The 22,019-nt window shown below is 39.4% G+C and overlaps 1 protein-coding gene across 5 annotated transcripts in view; it reads left to right on the top strand.

Annotated features, from left to right (window-relative positions):
- The window catches only part of rbms3 (RNA binding motif, single stranded interacting protein), a 629,442-nt gene that overhangs the window by 226,264 nt on the left and 381,159 nt on the right, over window positions 1-22,019 (top strand). For 3 of the 5 annotated variants that reach the window (XM_057827863.1, XM_057827866.1, XM_057827861.1), the window contains exon 2: window positions 13,772-13,929. In XM_057827863.1, coding sequence (XP_057683846.1) covers window positions 13,772-13,929 — 158 coding nt within the window. The remainder of the gene's footprint in view (window positions 1-13,771; window positions 13,930-22,019) is intronic. The other 2 variants (XM_057827865.1, XM_057827862.1) reach the window with 1 other exon arrangement.

The following is a 22,019-nucleotide window of genomic DNA, read 5'->3' as shown; positions in this document are numbered from 1 at the left end:
ATTAGAGTTTCAAATTACTTCTCCCAAAAATCAATTTAGTGACTCGGTTACCTCATTGTAAGAGTAATTACCGTATTGGCCCGAGTATAAGACAGTGTTTTTTGCATTAAAATAAGACTGAAAAAGCGGGGGATCGTCTTATATTCGCGGTCTAGACATTACACCCATTCACGATGCTAGGTGGCGCCAGATATCATTGAAGCGATGTTCTGTCATGACAGAGCTCAGCTACTCTCAAGTTTCACCAGTTTGCATTATTTTATTGCTATGTTTTTCCTTATTCCGATTTGTTTCAAGCCTACAGTTACAGTTAGACTTCACTTTGATGGTTAATGCAGTTATTGTAATTTTTTTGTTTTATCACAGTAGATTGGGTTATTTACATTTCAAAAACCAGAAGCCTGGCGAAAAATAAACGAATTAATCTGCAAAATCAGCGGAATCTGCAGTCCATCTAAATGCCATAAAGCAATGCTGTATTGTGTGATGCTGATCTGGGTGACGTCACATTCTCATTCCTCCTCAATACAGGAAAAAACTGAACATAATAATCGAACTCTATCCCACACATCCAAGCGGTCCGTTTTATTCAAGAGCATAATACTGCGTGAAATATGAAACATGCTTTTTGGTGTCATATGCACTTTAATGTTCTACACGTTATTACACGATACGTTCTATAACATCTTTTACATCAACATTCTATCAGATTTTTTTTTTTACATCAAGTATGTTTATATTAACTGATTGAATTCAACTTATTTTTTCAACCCCCCCCCCCCAAAAAATATAGGTCACACTTGTTACCGTTTTTGAAAAAAAAATGTTTTTTTTAAATTGTTTTTAAATTTCATCTATATAAGGGTGTAATGGTGTACAAAAATTAACTTTCAAATGTTGTGAGGGAAAAAAAAGCCTTTTTATAATTTTTCCTGTTGTACTGAACCCATACCGAACTATGATACAGTGGAATGAAAAAGTATCTGAACCTTTTGGAATTTCTCACATATCTGCATAAAATCACCCTCAAATGTGATCCGATCTTTATCAAAATCACACAGATGAAAAAACAGTGTCTGCTTTAACTAAAACCACCCAAACATTTATAGGTTGTTAATATTTTACTCCACAGAGGAAGCCACTGCTGTTTAAAAAAAACCATTGTTGCTTGTTTAATGTTCGCAAAAGGGCACTTGGACACTCCACAGAAGTTGTGGCAAAATATTTTGTGGACTGATGAAACCAAAGTGAATCATTGGGAGTAATACACAACGTCATGTGTGGAGGAAAAATGGAACAGCTCCCCAACATCAACACCTCATCCCCACCGCGAAGCATGGTGGAGGGAGCATCATGATTTGGGGCTGTTTTGCTGCCTCAGGGCCTGGACAAATTGCAGTCATTAATGGAAGAATGAATCCAAAAGTTTTGCAGGAAAACCTGAGGCCGTCTGTCAGACAGTTGAAGCTAAAAAGAAGATGGATGCTGCAACAAGACAATGATCCAAAACACAGGAGGAAATCAACTTCAGGGGATTTTAGAAGAACAGTGGCCAATTCAAAGTCCAGACTTGAACTCCAGTGAGATGCTGTGGCATGACCTAAAGACTGCGATTCATGCCAGACATCCCAGGAATCTGACTGAACTACAGCGGTTTTTTAGAGACGAATGGGCCAAGATTAGTCCTCATCAAAGTGCCAGACTGTTCTGCAGCTACAGGAAGTGTCTGGTTGAGGTTATTACTGCCAAAGGGAGGGAGGGCAAAAAATATTAAATGTGATGGTTCACTTACTTCTTTCCCCCCTTCTGTCATTTTTGAAAACCTATGGGTGGTTTCAGTTAAAGCAGTTTTTTCATCTGTGTGATTTTGACAAAGATCATATCAAATTCGATGGTGATTTATGCAGAAATGTGAGAAATTCCAAAAGGTACAGATACTTTTTCATACCACTGTACTTCTCAACAGTTAAACTGCACTTGTATCTTACACCAATAGTTAATATTGTATAAATAAAGGGCTCACGTGTAAGAAAGATGTGGAATGAATATATCACTTCATCAAAGTAATGTTTGGAAGAGAGAAGATGGATTTGGAGACTTAGAGGGAGGGAAAGAGAGACAATGAAATCAAAGAGTGGCAGCGTTCGAGAGAGAACTAGTGAGTGTGAATTGCTAGTTATGACACTTCAAAACTCTCTAGGAGGTAAATGAGAAAAACCTCTATTCTCTCGTCTCCCTACCCAGCTGTGACATTCTTGTGCAGAGGCTTACTGGGGATCCAATTTGCCGCACAGTATTTCCAACGAGCAGAATGCTTTACACAGCCTTAATTTAGTGAGTGAGCAATGCAGAGGAGGTTCAGAGCTTCTGTCACATACTCTGAAATGTTTATGGCTGCTTTAAGTGAGGATGATAAATCTAGTGTATGTTATGTATTGGCTGAGTTGTATATTCACAGGCTCAATTGATGAAGAAATGAATTTAGCTTTTAAAAGCATGTTTTGTACTTTCGCCAAAACACCCATAGTAAAACATTATAAACATCCTAAATTCTCCATAGGTAGAGGGGGCCTATCAAAAATAATTGAGACGCATTCCTATAGCACAATGGATACAAAGGTGTGCTTTAATTTAACAAGCACGAATGTGCTACTACAGGCTGAACGCTGTGATGAAAAGCATGCATGCCCTCGACTGGTTAACACCTAAATAGAAGGCAACAATAAGTCAGCAATTAATTAATCAGCCATCCATAAAAAAAATTATAATAATAATTGGGCTCCATGAATCCATGCGTATACATCCTAAGAATACGCCCACCATATTTGATTGTGCTCTGTTTGTTCTTGAAATGCAATGTTATCTACTCCGAGAAAAGAATTCTATAAGCATGGCAATGTTAACCCAGCAAACCCAACTACAGGTAGTCTACACATCGACTTCATTATATATTGACATGACAAGGGGTGCAGGGCTGATCTGTAAGTGGCCTAAAACCAAAACAGGCACCTACCTTAGCCATATATGAGCAGGCATAAAAAAAATTCAAAGTCGTTCCCTTATCAAATCCAGATTAATTATTTTCATCAAAGTATAGCACAACTTAAAAGGGCTATAAAACTCTCAGATTTTACACTACATGCACAAAAATCACCAAATGCAGAGATAAATCACCTATGTTTTCAGGATCAATAGCAAGTTTTTGACCAAAAAAGAAACTTATTGTTTTTAACAGCTAATAAATCACTCAATTTAACATCAAAAACTTAATACTTGAGGAAAACATACAGAATCAATTATAAATAATTTATAAATAGATTATTAATAAATTCTATATGCAATCACAACTAATTATAGAATAGATCATGTTCCGATCATCGTTTTGAGTATCTGCTGATCCTGATACTTCCCGATCCGATTGCTTTTTGTTTTTTTTGCTCCCGATTCAATTCCAATCATTCCCGATAATTTTTCCTGATCATATACATTTTGGCAATGCATTAAGAAAAAAATGAATAAAACTCGGACGAATATATACATTCAACATACAGTACATAAGTACTGTATTTGTTTATTATGACAATAAATCCTCAAGATGGCATTTACATTATTAGCATTCTTTCTGTGAGAGGGATCCACGGATAGAAAGACTTGTGACTTTGTATATTGTGACTAAATATTGTCATCTAGTGTATTTGTTGAGCTTTCAGTAAATGATACCGTAGCCATGCCCAAATGCATGATGGGAAGTGGAACCATGACTGTGCGTAGTGCTACCAATTGATATATCTGCGTTGGGAAATAATATAAGGTGTTAAGAAAAAGATCAATTGCTACCTTGCTTCCCCACATTGCTTCCCATGATATTTCTAATCGTTGGGAGAGGGATTGTAAGGCTTTAGCCAATTAAAAAAAGGCTCCAAAGGCTGCCAAAATTCACTCTACTCATTTTACGCTGCCTTTCATCTCTCTATATAGGTAAAATGGCGTCATTACAGATTGAGCGCAACAATGCGTGAGTGGGTCGTGCAGTGCATGCATTAATTGCATTAAATATTTTAACGTGATACATTCAAAAAAAAAAAATTACCGCCGGTATCGGGATAAATTTGATAACCCTACCTTAAGCCTAAACTAAAGACTCTGGATGAGTGTAACATATTATGTCTGTAACGTTAAATACAATTAGAAAACAATTGAATTAAAAAAAAATGTATATAAAAAAAAGGCATGGCCGATATTTTTTTGCCAATTCCGATACTTTGAAAATGACGTGATCGGACCCGATCGATCGGCTATATACTGTTAGCGAATGAGGCTAGCGGCCGCCTGGTGTAAACAGAGCTTTTCTGGCGAAAATTCTTGTGAATCCCCAAATTCTTCATAGATATGGAGGTAAAACAGTCTCGATTCTTGGTTAAAAGCAAAGAAACCGTGCAGTTAGTGTTTATTTTACTTATATAGATGAAGTACAATGCTACTATGTTAGCGAATGAGGCCAGCGGCCGCCTGATGCAAAGGAAGCTTTTCTGGCAGAAATTCTTGTGAATAAATGCTTAAATCCCTGAATTCTTCATAGATATGAAGGTAAAACAGTCTCGATTCTTGGTTAAAAGCAAAGAAACCATGCAGTTAGCTTTTATTTTACGTATATTGACGAAGTACAATGCTACTATGTTAGCGAATGAGGCTAGCAGGCGCCATATGTAAATGGAGCTTTTCTGGCGAAAATTCTTGTGAATAAATGCTTAAATACCTGAATTCTTTATAGATTTGGATGTAAAACAGTCTCGGTTATTGGTTAAAAGCAAAGAAACCGTGAAGTTAGCGTTTATTTAACGTATATTGACGAAGTACCATGTTACTATGTTAGCGAATGAGGCTAGCAGGCGACATATGTAAAAGGAGCTTTTCTGGCAAAAATTCTTGTGAATGAATGCTTGAATTCCGGAATTCTTCCTAGAAATGGACGTAAAACGGTCTCGTTTCTTGGTTAAAAGCAAAGAAACCGTGCAGGTAGCATTTTTTTCCGCGTAAATATTGCCACTATGAGGCTAGTTAGTTCCTTGTGTAAACAAAGAAGAAAATTCCTGCGACTAAATGCCTCAATCACGCATGCATGGTACGAAAAATATAATATTTACCTTGAATCCTCGAACAAATCACTCCTGAGACAATCTTTCCTGTTTGTATACGTAGTTAAATCCAATCGTAAGTAAATCCAAGCTTAAATCCGACATGAGCGTGTGCCGTCTTCGGCTATTACTAAATGAAGCTCAGCCCCCTGTGAGAAGGCGTTACGCAAAGAATGACGAAGTGCCACGTCAATAGTAATGAAGTCTATGGCCCAACTATACTTTTACCAAGATTTTGCTCAGAACAGCCTCAAAGGGAAAATATAAAGTTCCTGTTGTGGCCAGCTTTTTTCTTTGTCAACCTCTTAACCTGTACATACACAGGAACGCAAGATCTCATCCTAAAATCATTTTGATGTAAAATAGGGTGAAGTATTCTGCAGAAGAAAAAATGCTGTCCTTTACACATGCATTTCTTATGAGCTCACCAACATGCATTCTTAATCCCACGAGAGTTGTTTTTTTTTTGTCCGTCTCTTTAACCTTTGATAACCTTGCTCTTTGCCTCGCACCTAGCAATGTAAGTAATGGGCTGCACTTGACCCTCACTGCCTCATTGTGTAAGATTTCAGCTTCTGACCTTAAAAAATGAAAGTAAATCGATAGGGCGGGACACATGAATTCCAAAGCCCAGGATGTAAGCCAAGACTGGAGCCAAGGGAGGAAGACGGTGAGGAGGAGGGCCTAGCGTATTAGCGGGGCTAAAACAAAGAAAGCGTGAGAACGGGGTAAAAGCTTTCAATTAACCTTCAGCGTCAACATCAACTTTGCGGTTTGTGTGCTCTTATGTTTCTGTCACGCAGAATGATGCGCAATATTATAAGCATAACAAACTGCAGTGGACAAGATATGCTAGTAAAAACAAGGTCAAAGCAACAGTGTAAGAAGGTGCAGACGCATGCTAACCTGATTACACACACCCTTAGGTCCGCTATACCTGTAAAAGCCGGCACTTTTACATCTTTTATTCAGGTTGGTGTTCTGTAAAAATGGAGTGTGCAGCAAAGTAGTGTTACATATCAGAGATGGAGTGGCTGCGTGAAATGGAATAACGCGGTGACAGAGGTATGGGGTATCAGACGATGAGGTTTCATAGTGCATTATTTTATACAGCACGCTGCCTGGTGCTGAGCTTGTCACGTATCTAAATAGCTGATTGCTGTGTTACTTTGTGACTGTTGTTTTTCGTAGCTCTTCTAATTTTCGTCTTAGTCTTTTGGAAAATACTTATTAATCTGAATCGTATTTTAGTCATTTCAGAATGTGTTTGTCTTCCTCTAATTTTTCCATCCATCCATCCATCCATCCATCCATCCATCCATCCATCCATCCATCCATCCATCCATCCATCCATCCATCCATCCATCCATCCATCCATCCATCCATCCATCCATCCATCCATCCATCCATCCATCCATCCATCCATCCATCCATCCATCATTTTTTGCTTGCTCCGGGGTCTGGTCACGCGGGCAGCAGCTTTAACAGGGAAGCTCAGACTTCCCTCTCCCCAGCCACTTCAACCAGCTCCTCCGGCGGGATCCCAAGGCGTTCCCAGACCAGCTGAGAGACATACCGTGATTTCCCGAATATAACGCGCACTTTTTTCCCCAAAATCAACTTTTAAAATCATGGTGCGCATTATAAACGGGTACATGGATGGAGACAGAAATATATACGTATATATACATTTATATATATATAAACCCATTTTTTAAAAATTGGCACGACCACTTGTGTTGAAGAAACGTATGCGGCGACCCGTTGCCGACCATTACGGTACGTGACGTCACCGTTTTGTTTCGGTAATACTTCACTCTGATTGGCCGAATGATTTCGTCTGTGTTAAATTCTGCTTTTTTCACTCTTCATAAAGCACAGAATTTAGTTTCTTGAACTCATTTGAGTCAACATTTATTGCAGCTCCGCAACTCAGACCATAACAAACGTAAGCACACAGACTTCCTGTGTCCGTCAACTATATCTGTCCCTCGGGAGACTCAAACCCAAATAACAATAGTTCCTATTGTTACTGTCGTGTCGACAGCGATGAGCTCTCACAGATTTCCGACTTACGTTCTCACTTTCAATTTACCGTATCAATCCATGGAAGAAACATTCATTCATCATGATGAAACGAGCAAGTTATACAACAGCCTTTAAAAGAAAAGTCACATCTGTTTTGTTTTCTCCTAGAATCTGGTAAGTTGGAGAAGTTGTCAAATTGTATTATTACCGTAAATATTGTCAGTTTATGGTAATGTTTTGAACTACCAACGTGCTATGCTTGTGCTGTGTTTCACCAGTCGGTAAAATGACATTTCTGTATCTGTACACGAGCTCTGTTTTCTTGTATTCTTCAATTTATTGGTGCTAAAATTAGGGTGCGCTTTATAAACGGGTACAATAATTTTCACTAGATTTTACAAGTAAATTTGGGGTGCGCATTATACACGGGTGCGCCTTATATTCGGGAAATTACGGTAGTCTCTCCATTGTGTCCTGGGTCGTCCCCGGGGCCTCCCGTTGGTGGGACATGCCCGGAACACCTCTCCAGGGAGGCGTCCAGGAGGCATCCGAACCAGATGCCCGAGCCACCTCACCTGGCTCCTCTCAATGCGGATGAGTAGCGGCTTGACACAGAGTCCCTCCTGGATGATCGGGCTTTTCACCCTCTCTGAGAGCCCGGACACCCTGCAAAGGAAACTCATTTGGCCGCTCGTTTCCTGGATCTTGTTCCGGGATAGGGTAGGAACCTAGATCGGCTGGTAAATCAAGAGCTTCGCCTTTCGGCTCAGCTCCTTCTTCACTACTCTGGACCAGTGCAGAGTCTGCATTACTGCAGACGCTGCACCAATCCGCCAGTCGATCTCCCGCTCCCTGCTATCCTCACTCGTGAACAAGACCCCAAGATACTTGATCTCCTCCAATTGGGGTAGGATCTCCTGCCCGACCCGGAGAGGGCACTCCAGCCTTTTCCGACTGAGGACCATGGTCTCGGATTTGGAGGTGCTGATCTTCATCCCAACCGCTTCCAACTTGACTGCGAACCGCTCCAGTGAGAGTTGGAGGTCACAGCTTGATGAAGCCAACAGCACCACATCATCTGCAAAAAGCAGAGATGCAATGCTGAGGTCACCAAACTGGACCCCCTCAATGCTTCGGCTGCGCCTAGAAATTCTTTCCATAAAAATTATGAACAAGAATCGGTGACAAAGGGCAGTCTTGGCTTAGTCCAACCCTTACTGGGAACGAATTCGACTTACTGCCGGCAATGCGGACCAAACTGACACTGGTCGGACAGGGACCGAACAACCCTCACCAAGGGGCTCGGTAACCTGTACTCCCGGGGCACTCCCCACAGGACTCCCTGAGGCACACGGTCAAACACCTTCTCTAGATCCACAAAACATGTGTAGACTGGTTGGGCGAACTCCCATGCACCCTCGAGGACCCTGCCAAGGGTGTAGACCTGGTCCACTCCTCCTCCCTGGTCCCTCCTCTCCAGCACCCTTGAATAGACTTTACCAGGGAGGCTGAGGAGTGTGATCCCTCTATAATTGGAACACACCTTCCTGTCCCCCATCTTAAAAAGGGTGAACACCACCTCGGTCTGTCAATCCAGAGGCTATGTCCCCGATGTCCACGAAATGCTGTCTCAGCCACGACAGCCCCACAACATCCAGAGCCTTTAGGAACTCCAGGTGGATCTCATCGACCACCGGGGCCTTGCCACTGAGGAGCTTTTTCTTTAATTGTTGTCGATGAAAACTCAGACTAATTACGTCTAGTTTTAATCGTCGTTTCCTCCATATTTTCGTCTGTAAAATTCGAAACTTTCACTCCCAAAATAAATAACGTAAAAACTATATGTAAAAAAAGTTGTCCAAGAGTTTAAGCGGATGCTCGCTGTTAGCAATAGCCTCATGCTAATGTGAATGTGAATGCTATGCTAATGGTATGAGTTACATTTAGTGTGTGATGATCTCTCAGCGCAGAACTTTAAGGGCTAAAGCAACATTGTATATTCTCTCTTGCCAAGATAAAAAGACATATCTTTCCGTGTGTGTCTCAAAACAAGCAATGAGGAGACTGGAGAGGATACTGCTGAGTGATTGGTACAGACGCAGCACGTCACATGAGTGACACAACCAGACACTGCTACGATGCAGGCCAGCTACACATAAAATGTCACACATTGTGAACGTGACGGAAACTATAGCGCATTTTCGTCTCGTTCTCGTCTCGTCAGACGAAAGCTGGCATTCGCGTCGTTATGTTTTAGTCTCCCAAGACACTTTGTAGCTCATCATCTTCATGAAAAAACTGTTCTGTGACGAAATATTTTCGTTATAATCATCTTTGACGAAAACAACATTGATTTGAGATGACACTCACCCTGCTAAAGCTAACGCGAACATTATGCTAATGCTACAAGTTATTATTTAGTGTGTGCTCATCACTTAGCACAGAACTTTAAAGGCTGAAGCATCACACAGTGTGAACATGTGACGGAAACTACGATGCATTTTCGTCTCGTTCTCTTCTCATCAGACGAAAAACTGGTATTCCTGTCGTTATGTTTTAGTCTCCCAAAACACATTTTTAGCTCGTCATCGTCATGAAAAAATTGTTCGTCGACGAAATATTTTCGTTATCATCATCCCTGACAAAAACAACACTGGTTTAAAATGACACTTATCATGCTAATGCTAATGCTACAAGTTATATTTAGTTTGTGATCATCACCCAGCACAGAACTTTAAACAATAGTGGTTTAAGATCAAACTCACCATGCTAATGCTAACGCAAATGCTACAAGGTATATTTAGTGTGTGATCACTCAGAACAGAACTTTAAAGGCTAAAGCATCACACGTTGCAGACATGTGAAGGAAACTATGGCGCATTTTCGTCTCGTTCACATTCTTGTCAGATGAAAACTCCCATTCGTGTCGTTATGTTTTAGTCTTCCAAGAGCTCTTTTTAGCTCGTCTTCATAAAAAAAAAAAAAAAAAAAAAAAAAAAATCGTTTTTGTCATCGCTGACGAAAACAACAACGGTTTAAGATGACAATCACCATGCTAATGCTAACGTGAACACTATGCCAATGCTGAGAGTTATATTTAGTGTCATCACTCAACACAGAACTTTAAAGGCTAAAGCATCACACATTGTGAACATGTTACGGAAACAGGCGCATTTTCCGTCTAGTTCGTCCAGCTACACCCAACGCTACCATCAGAGGGCAGTGTATCCTTCATCATTAAACAGATACTTTTGGATAGTTATTTTGGGTTACTTAATAGTTTAATTCCAATTTACGTTGCTAGCGTAGGAACGGAACTCGTTCGTAACCCGGGGACTACCTGTAATATTGTTACTGGAAGTTTTTTTCTTTTCCTAAAAATGTATATCTTAGTATACAGGTTACAATCAGATTAAAGGGTATTGAACCTTTAAAACTTCACTATTCCTATAGATGGCATTAAAGTTCATTGTACCTTCTTGTATTTCTGTGTTATCACTTGACATTAGATGTTGGTCCTGTGTCTGTGTGTGCTTGTGTATGAGTGTGTGCAGCCCTGCGTCTAGCTAGCTATTAGTTCCACTTAGCTCAGCATGGTAATTGGCCGTCCATTGATGGACGTGGCTCCCTCTTCACGCTCAGTGGACCTCGACACTTTGTCTGAGGACTCGGAGGCGACACGCTGGCATGGCGCACGCGCTTAAAATAGCGCATCAAATCAGCCATGCTCCAGTGGGCGCTGCTAACATGTGGGGAAGAATGGAGAGCTAATGGTGTGTGAGTTTATGTGCGTGTTCAACTGCGTGCGTGTGTATGTAAAGAACTCAGTAGGTTCTCCCTGAAGAGGGCAGTGGGTTAACTTGGTTAACTAGAGGTGATATTTAGTCATGTGAACTCCCCTCCTCATACCATCCATCACTTTAGAGCGTGTTTGTGTCTTGTATCTTCTTATTCTTCTTTAATTGCTCTTTGTGCGCTTATGCCCAGCGGATCCCGATGCCCCTTCGGTGTCAGTATGTGCAGTGTTCTTGCAATATAGTTATAAATAGCAGCGAGCTGGAAAAAACTCACTCGTGTAACATGCATCGATGCTAACAACACAACAAGCCCATCAGGTTGCAGATTTATTGCATTTTGGAAGATGGTGGTTGTAAAAAATGGAGGTGGTCACTTTGGTGTATAGGGGTAGTCTCTGGGTTACGACGTACTTGACTTATGCGATTTTGACTTCACGACGCCGGAGTCTCGTCCACCATTTAGTCTCCAGTTGTTTTTTTCCTTGTTTTGTCGCATAATCAGTACCTTATTGTACGTCACAGTATCTATTTTTTGCTTTATCAATATGACGTGTTCTGTCCTCACTAAACGTGAAGTTATTCAGCTTTACAGACAGCAAGCAAAGCAACTGTGTTTTTTGAAGTTTTTGTAACACATGTACATTCATGCATAGATTCATTGGTGGCCTATCTCCGTCAAAGCTGACTGAATGGAAACAAAGAGCTTTTTCCGTTGAAAATTCTTATGAACAAATGCTTAAATTGAATTATTTATAGATATGTGCGTAAAACTGTCTCTATTCTTGGTTCAAAGCAAAAAAAAAAAACTGCAGGTAGCATTTATTCTATGTAAATATTGCGAACTATGAGGCTAATCGGTTAGGAAATTAGCGACCGCCAAATGTAAACGAAGAGCTTTTTCCATTGAAAGTTCTTGTGAATGCTTAAATAACTGAATTTACAGATATGGACGTAAAACAGTCTAGATTCTTGGTTAAAAGCAAAAAAAAAAAAAAAAACAGATAGTTGGCATTTATTTTGCATAAATATGTCGTATGTGCTGCTAGTTTTAAGTCACTGTGGCAGCACCCTTAGTACGACAAATAGCTTTTTGCGTTGAAAATTCTTGTGAATAAATGCTTTTATCCCTGAATTCTTTATAGATATGGACGTAAAAGAGTCTCGATTCTTGGTTAAAAGCAAAAAGCAAAAAAAAAACGTGCAGGTAGCATTTATTGTACGTAAATATTGAGAAGTATAATGCCAATGCTGTTAGCGGCTAATTTCCCACATTGATTTTTTTTTTCACAACTTTTAATAATAATAACCTTGAATCCTTGAACAAATCACACCTGAGACAATCCTTCCTGTTCGTATGTAGTACAGCTTTCGTACTTTTTCAATATAAATCCGGCGTTGGATCGCAGCATGTGTCGCTGCGACCGACTGCGAATAACTGAAGCGGATTGTGGATGGCCCCCTACTTGAAGGCGTAGCGCACTGAAGGTCGAATCTGACCCGTCAATCATTATGAAGTCTATGACTTATGTTCAAAACGATACGCATTTTCACAAAAAAAAAAAAAACACGTGACACAAAACAATTGGTGTTCAAACGTCTGTCTAGTCTGATCAACATAAATCTAGTAAATAAATTAGCCGAATTTGCCTAAAAAAAGACCGCTAGCTTAAATGCTACGAATGCTAACGTATTTACAACTCTCATAGCAAATCGCTCACACATAACTCCACAAACTCTAGCTGTAAACTTAATTACAAATGCATACACAAACATATATTAGCTGAAACAACTTACAGCCGTATGTGTTGTTTAAGATTTTTGTCTGTCTGTGGATTGGACTGGAGGATTTGTCAGGGCAACGAGGGTTGTGGATTTTTTTGCCTGGCACAGCCAGACTATTTTCCCTGTATTTTTCAAACACTGTGAGAAATAGTCTGGGACCCAGCCCATTAACGGCCTGTCAAGAAAGATACAGAATCAACCGTCCAATCAGATTCGTTTATTTGCGTGACGTGTTCTTAACGAGTAACGTCACTCTTGCACGCCGAAAGTCGTCTCTACAACAACACAGATGGCGAACGGGAGAGCTGAGAATATGTTCCAGTCTGCGGTAAAACCAGTTTTAAATGACCAAAAACACATCGAAACAAGTCATTAACAACACTCAACATGGCTCGCACTAGCCATGTTGAATAAACTTCTCCATTCTCCGCTCACGCTAATTACTTGTCGCTTTAACAACGTCACGTCTGCCCGTCGCTGACTGGTCCACTCCGCTGTCTGTTTGCTGTGGCTTGCTCCGCCCTCGGAATTTGATCCGCCGGACGGTCGCCAGACTCAATCGCTGAAACAGCGGTGAGTCTGGTATACCAGGCAAGTGGATTTTGCCACCTGAGCGTCAAAGGGGCTCTTGGAGTCTTGTCAGTCGTGTTATCAGTCGGATATCGGGCGCTCTCCGGTGTTTCTTGTGTTGGGACAGGTCGTCCCGCCATTTGTTCTGGACTGACCGGGAGAACTGATTGCGAAAGTTGGTGGTGCAGACATGGGCTTGTCAGCGTCCGTGATAAGAAGGCATCATGTATCTCTTATGCCATATATTCTGCTTGTTTTCCTTAAACTATGGTGTAGGTGCTATTCATTTTATATTGGGTGTGTTAGAGTAAAACAGTCGATCGGTAAATACGAGAAAAGGTACTATCTCCTCCACTATGTTTATGTATCAATATGGAACTGGTAAATATCAGTGCGTGACAAATTCAAGGAACTCTGACTAGTTACTGATTTCAAATGTTTATTTCCTTCCCTTCCCAGCAGCCCTATGCTCCACCCCCTCATCCAATGGCTCCTCCCAGCCCCAGCACCAACAGCTGCAGCCAGGGAGCGGCAGAGCAGCTGAGTAAGACCAACCTGTACATCCGAGGCCTGCCACCTGGGACAACCGACCAGGACCTCATCAAACTCTGTCAACCGTACGTACTGGGAACATTTCCACTTCTATGTACAGATACGTAGCTTTCTCTCGCTTTCTGTAGCTTAGCTTCATCATGCTGTGTTTCTGACTGATGCTTTTTGCACTGAGGAGTATGCATACCAATCCAATTGAAGTCCATTTATCTTTAAACCAAGGGCGTAGGTTTGCATAGGGACGGTCGGGACCTAACACTAGAAACTTTTGAGGGTGCTCAAATTGTCCCCACCAACTTTTTAAGCAACCTTATTTGCATTATATAATGAGTTCTGTTATCTAGGTAAGTAATTTAGATTGTCTTCCCGTATGTTGTAAGGATAGAATTGACCCTACCATTATTAAGTGAATTGTTTTCACTATGTTCAGACGTACATTTACCCGTTTTCACTTGCTGAATGTGACAGTCCATTTTTTCCCCCCTCAAACGCACGTTTGATTGGCTGATGACTTGACCTAAACACACACACAGGAGATTTGATTTTACAACACTGTACGGGTGTGCGCTGGTCCTTGTGGGAAACGCAGTTTTCCTTAAAGCAAAACCATAGACTTCATAATATATTGATGGTACACATTCCCCATTCACTGTGTCATGCCTTCCCAAAGGGGGCCGAGCCACACTCCACTTCATTTATTAGCAGTTGGTCACATGCAGTGATCTAACGCCGGGCTTGGGTTGAAAAAGTTTTTTTTTTTTGCTTTTAACCAAGAATCGAGACTGTTTTACGTCCATATGTATAGAGAAATCTGGTATGTAAGCATTTATTCACAAGAATATTCAACGGAAAAAAGCACTTTTTCTGTGATATGGCACTAATTTGCGTACTGACTAGCGTCATAGTTCGCAGTATTTATGTAAAATAACTGTTAACTGCCCGTTTTTTTTTTTTTTTTTTTTGCTTTTAACCAAGAAGGGAGACTGTTTTACGTCCATATCTATAAAGAATTCAGGGATTTAAGCATTTATTCACAAGAATTTTCAATGGAAAAGCTTTGTTTACATATGGCGGCCATTAATTTGGTTACTGACTAACATCATAGTTCGTAATGTTTACGTAAAATAAAACTAACAGCATGTTTTTGCTTTTAACCAAGAATCGAGACCGTTTCACGTCCATATCTATAAAGAATTCAATTTAATCACAATTTTTAACGGAAAAAAAGCTTTTTCTTAATATAGTGGCCGCTAATTTGCTTACTGACTAGCATCATAGTTCGTAATATTTACGTAAAATATATGCTAACTGCACGTTTTTTTTTTTTTGCTTTTAACCAAGAATTGAGACTGTTTGATGTCCATATCTATAAAGAATTCAGGGATTTAAACATTTAGTCACAAGAATTTTCAACGGAAAAAGCTTTGTTTACATATGGCGGCCGTTAATTTGGTTACTGACTAGCATCATAGTTTGCAATGTTTATGTAAAATAAATGCTAACTGAACGTTTTTTTAAATTTATTTTATTCTTTTAACCAAGACTCAAGACCGTTTTACATCCATATCTATAAAGAATTCAATTTAGTCACAAGAACTTTCAAGGGAAAAAAAGCGTTTTCTTGATATGGCGGCCGCTAATTTGCTTACTGATGAGCATCATAGTTTGCAATATTTATGTAAAATATATGCTAACTGCAAGTTTTTTTTTTTTTTGCTTTTAACCAAGAATCGAGACTGTTTTATGTCCATATCGATAAAGAATTCAGGGATTTAAGCATCTATTCACGAGAATTTGCAACGGAAAAAGCTCTTTGTCTGAGTCCACCGGTGTCGCTAAAATTGACCAAAACTGAAAAGTTACTAAGTGTTGCTGGCAATGTTGCTGCATAACCTCAAATGCTGTTCATACAACAAACCAAACACACAACATATTCATTAATTAAGTATGTTAATTTAAAAAAAAAAAAATTATTTGGGGGGATGCCGAAAGCTACCTGCAATAGCGCTGTGATTGACAGGTCATTCGCGATCGATACAGCCCGGATTTAGCCTACTTATTAATAAGGTTCATATGTATGAGAAATGTAGTCCTGAACCCTGTTCACACAGTCAGTTGGTCTTATTAATGTCCCGGCTCCCGCAAAACGTGTACATGCAGGATATGTTTTTACATCGTCCCTGCTAATGTTCAGACATAACCTACACCCTTGCTTTAAACTGAATAAAATGTACGCGAGCCACAAACTTAAATGCACTTGCTCGTTCTAATAGGACACAATACAGTCATATTTCTTAAATTATACAATGCCCACCTTTGTTGGAGAATAATTTATTTGACATTCTGTTTATATTGCGGTTGACATTTGCAGTTATGTAGAAGTGCACTGCGTCATACTGCGAGCTGATTTTATAATTCTGTTTATTTTGTTCTACCATTCTTAAATTAACTCACAATGCACTCTGTAAGAAATTGTGGCCTGTATTTGTCATTGCTAATTTTTCTTAAAAATAAATGGAACTACATCAACTTTAAACTATTACAGGTTTTAAACCGAACATTAAAAAACATAAAAAATATGAGCTGTCTACAAACATAACCTTTAAAAATGGAAACTGCATAGTTTACAATACAGTAGCACCTCTACTTTTACTGGAGTGCCATTATTTTGGCTTATTTTTACTTGAGTAAAATTTTTGGCTACCTCTGCGAAACACTAAAATATCCAACATTTAATGTTATATCATCACCCCCCCACCCCCCGACTCTTTTCCCATCAGACTCTTCATAGTAAAACCAATTGTTGTTTCCTTCACATGATGTAATTAAGTTCTCACAAAGCCATTTTGATCAAACTAAAATGCAATCACCAACCAACGAAAGGTCGCGCACGATCCAGAAATACAAAAGGTCACGTTCACTGTGTTCACCCAATTACACTGTGACCAACTATTTGTTGTGAATTTTCGAGTACTCTTACACTTCTGCAAAATGTTCTTGATAGAGAAAAGTACACTGGCCCGCCTGCACAAAGCTCACCAAAGCCTAATAAAGCCTAGATTGGACCACCTCCCAAAGGAATCGCAGACCAAGACCTCATCAAGCTCAAACACACAGTCAGAGTGATGTTGGCGCTCTATGAAATTCTTTTGTTCACATACGGACGTAAAAGTGAACAAACATATTCAACTAGCTTACTGCAGCTCCATCAGGCCTGTTCATATTTTAGGAGAAAAAAAAATCATTAAAGGGGAAGTTCAGAATTTTTTACCCAAAGCTTAATCTACAAGTTAGCAGGGGTTTATTTATATATAATTAATTACTGGATTACTCGATCATTCGAACTAACTAGTAGATAAATTAATCAAATACCAAAATAATCGATAGCTGCAGCACTACTTAGATCTGTTAATATCGTTTTTTATAGGCATGCTAAGCAGGCACCATTGACTCGTGCTAGCTTAGCCACTCCGGAGCCCTGAAACCAACAAATAAATAACAAACTGCACGGAATTTTTTAAAAATCAACTCCACCGACTAATTAAACCCAGCCAACTCGAAGATTAATCCTATTGTCAAAAATTCTTAACTTCACCTTTAATGGAGAAAGGGGTACCAAAAGTGGTATTTGCCATGTGGCATTTTTTTTGCCACATGGCCCCAAAAATGCCACAAACCAAAATCCATTTTGCTATATACCAAAAATATGCCACATTTCAAAATACATTTAGCCACATGGCAAAAAAATGCCACATACCAAAATACATTTGCCACATGGCAAAAAATGCCACAATGCAAAAAAAAAAAAAAAAATGCCACATGGCAAAATCAATTTTGCCACATGGCAAAATCCATTTTGCCACAAGGCAAAAAAAAATGCCACATGGCAAAATCCATTTTGCCACATGGCACAAAAATGCCACATGGCAAAATCCATTTTGCCACATGGCAAAAAAAAAAATGCCACATGGCAAAATCCATTTTGCCACATGGCAAAATCATTTTTGCCACAAGGCAAAAAAAATGCCACACGGCAAAATCCATTTTGCCCCACGGCAAAAAAATGCCACATGGCAAAAAAAAATGCCACATGGAATAATGTTTTGCCACATGGCAAAAACAATGCCACATGGCAAAATCCATTTTGCCACATGGCAAAAAAAAAAATCCCATGGCAAAATCCATTTTGCCCTCTGGCAAGAAAAAATGCCACATGGCAGAGAAAAATGCCACATGGCAAAATATATTTTTGCACACGGCAAAAAAATGCCACATGGCAAAATATATTTTGCCACACGGCAAAAAAATACCACACGGCAAAAACGATGCCACATGGAAAAATCAGTTTTTCCACATGGCAAAAAAAAAAATGCCACATGGCAAAATCCGTTTTGCCACATGGCAAATACCACTTTTCATTCTCGGCCCTACTGCTTTCATGAGAGACAATGCCTGCAGATTGTGAAAAACAGGCTTCAAAATGGCTGTCTAGTTGCATAATCTTTTCTTGGTAATAGTTCCAGAAAGTTCCTCAAACAATATGGACAATATTTCAACCAGTATTTTGAGATGGGGAACATGTTTACCACTGTTTGGTACCCAGTAACCATGTTTGAAGTCAAGCAGTATTTTTCCACACTGACCAATATGAACCCCATCTGTCTGAGAGGCCCCAAAAAGTTTGAAAGCAAGCTGAGTACTTATATCTTTTGGATATAGCAGGATGTGGCCAAAACTAACTGAAATATTAGATTTATTTTGTTTAAACAATTGTTCTGTTAGACAGCTGTCTGAAGCTTGCTATTATAAAAAGACAAGATGATGTTGTAAAGATATGACCATAAAGTTCTGTTGTATGTATGTGTGTGTATGTATGTACAGTATATACAATATGACTGTATGTATGTACAGTGAGGAAAATATGTATTTGAACACCCTGCGATTTTGCATGTTGTCCCACTTAGAAATGATGGGCGGGTAGGTGCTTGTCCGCTGTGATTTCTGGATTTTCTTTTTTTTTTTCAGATCGTCTTTCACAGTGTAAAAGCCAGCATTTTCTATCCTGGTACTATTTTAGCCAATCAAATGTGATTATCCCAGGTTGCCAACCACTCAACGTGGTGTCATTAATACTCATTGCGGTGTTATTTCCAGCAAGGCCGAGAACGAAAAGTGGTATTTGCTATGTTTTTTTTTGCCATCCGGCAAATTGATTTTTTCATGTGTCATTTCTTTTGCCTGGTGGCATTTTTTTTGCCATGTGGCAAAATGGATTTTTTCATGTGGCATTTTTTTTTTTTTTGCCATGTGGCAAAATGAATTTTGCCATGCGACATTTTTTGCCATATGGCAGAATGGATTTTGCCATGTGGCCTTTTTTTGCCATGTTGCAAAATGGATTTTGCCATCTGGCATTTTTTTTATTCCATGTGGCAATATGGATTTTGCCATGTGAGAAAATTGATTTTGCCATGTGAGAAAATTGATTTTGTCATCTGGTATTTTTTTCCATGTGGCAAAATTGATTTTGCCATCTGGCATTTTTTCCCATATGGCAAAATTGTTTTTGCCATGTGGCATTTTTTTTTTGCCATGTGGCAAAATAGATTTTGCCATGTGGCATTTTTTTGGGCCATGCGGCAAAATTGGTTTCGCCATGTGGCATTTTTTTGCCATGTAGCAAATGGATGTTGCCATGTGGCATTGTTTTTGCCATGTGGCAAAATGGATTTTGCCATCTGGCATTTTTTTTGTCATGTGGCAAAATGGATTTTGCCATCTGGCATTTTTTTCCTTTGGGGCAAAATTGATTTTGCCATATATATATATTTTTTTTTTTGCCATGTGGCAAAACGGATTTTGCCATGTGGCATTTTTTTTGCCATGTGGCAAAATGGATTTTTCCATGTGACAAATACCACCTTTGGTTCTCGCTGTCTCTCGCTATTTCTTTGTGTCTAAGCATTATTTATCAGTTCTTTCGTAAAAATTTCGCAATTTGTATACCTAAATACTTTATGCAACATTTTCCTCACATGGGGGGCTTCTCTGATTGGTCCTTTCAAAAGACTTCCCCTTCAAGTATCCACCTATTCATGCTTTCACTACTCATTCAGAATGTTTGCATATGTTGTGTAAGTAAGTGTTTTTAGCTGTGTATAAGACTTGAAAATTATCGGGAAATTAGGAACGTTTTAATTTGAAAGCCATCAGGATTGTTAATGTGTGGCTGTTCAACTGAAAGATCTGCCTTCTTGCCTTTTAGGAATCTATCTTAATACCCTCCAATGGACGCATCGTCTTCCCCAAAACGTCTTTCTTTTTCGCAAACCCCATGGTTTTCTCTGTTTTCTTCCAATGTGCCCTTAAGCTTGCCCAAGGTGTGCTGTGCCAGTAAAAATTCAATGCCACTGAAACTAATTAGCCATGTAGTGTTCTAGTGGCAAGCGGATCGTAGCATTCGACTAAAGGTCAGCATCTGCAGTCAGTACTGCTCCCTCTAACAGCCAACATATCCAAATTGTCAGCTCTACAATGTTCAACATTAATGCTGACTAAAAATGGCACGGAGGTTTTCGGATATTATAAACTTTCTATTACATTAGCTGGCTAAGCTTTTTTTCTTATCAGTATCATGGGCTTGTCTGCCATTCCCAAAATGTGTGTGCTTATGTGTGTGTGATAGAGCGACGGCGTGAAACCAAATTGTTGCATCACACACGGAAAAGAGGCCCCCGCCGTTCTCGTTGCCACTATCTCGATAGCAGGCATACCACTACTTAAGTGATGCATTCTTGACAGCGGGCCATGCTCCCATAGGCTTTGAAAGATGCCAAGAAAAGCATTTAAAACTGTGGTCGGACCCCCTCTGCTCTGAACTGTAATTTTTCACTGCCACAATCTTGGCACATTTTCATTAAAAGCCTAAAGTTCACTCTTCTTTCCTGGAAGAAAAGACCTTTCAATTTCTAGATTATGTATTAAAACAACCACGTATAATTAAAGTGTGTTGTTTAGTCACCACGAGCACAGTATAATACTTTCATCATTGAAGAAAGTGATGATGGAATAGTTTTCCCTGCCTCAGAATCAGAATGATAAAGAGCCCCTGAATGGACACTGACAGAAAAAAAACTAAACAAATTTAAGCAATCTGGTACGCACCAGGAACTATCTGGTAAACATTAATATTGTATAGCATTTAAGATAGCGGAATTTTGCTATGCAAGTTAGCCAATTGTTGCATTGTTACAATTGGCTAACTTGTATCGCAAACGTCCGATATCTTATATGCTATATGTTGCTAATGTTTACAACAATCGGCTAACTTCATCACAAAAGTCCGCTAGCTTAAATGTTATTTAATGCTAGTATATACCAAATAGTTTTTGGTGCGCACTAGAAACAATCTTGAAAATCTCGATCGGGTTCGATCACGTCATTTTCAAAGTATCGGAATCGGCAAAAAATTATTGGACATGCCTTTTTTTAATATATATATATATTTTAATTAAATTGTTTTCTAATAGTATTTAACGTTACAGACAAAATGTCTTACATTCATCCAGAGTCTTTAGTTTTGGCTTAAAGTAGGGCTATCAAATTTATCGCGTAAACGGCGGTAATTTTTTTGTTTTTTTTTAATTAATCACGTTAAAATATGTAATGCAATTAACACATGCACTGCACGACCCACTCACGCATTGTCGCGTTCATTCTATAATGGCGCCATTTTACCTATATATAGAGCTAACAGGCAGCGTAATATGAGTAGAGAGAATTTTGGCAGTCTTTGGAGCCTCTTTTTAATTGGCTGAAGCCTTAAAATCCCTCTCTCAACAATTAGAAATATCATGGGAAGCAATGTGGGGAAAAACGGTAGTGGTTGATCTTTTCCTTAACACCCTATGTTACTTCAAAACGCAGAGAAGATAAATCAATTGGTGGCACTATGCACAGTCATGGTTGCACTTCCAATCATGCATTTGGGCAGAACAGTTAAATGGCTACAATATAATTTACTAAAAGCTCAACAAATACACTAGATGGCAATATTTAGTCACAATATACAAAGTCACATTTATCCTTTAAGAATTACAAGTCTTTCTATCCGTGGATCCCTCTCACAGAAAGAATGCTAATAATGTAAATGCCG

The sequence above is a fragment of the Corythoichthys intestinalis genome, chromosome 22 (genome assembly GCF_030265065.1).
Source record: "Corythoichthys intestinalis isolate RoL2023-P3 chromosome 22, ASM3026506v1, whole genome shotgun sequence".
Taxonomy (NCBI): domain Eukaryota; kingdom Metazoa; phylum Chordata; class Actinopteri; order Syngnathiformes; family Syngnathidae; genus Corythoichthys; species Corythoichthys intestinalis.
Note: the sequence above shows the minus strand (reverse complement) of the source record. Positions and strands in the feature narration are given on the sequence as shown.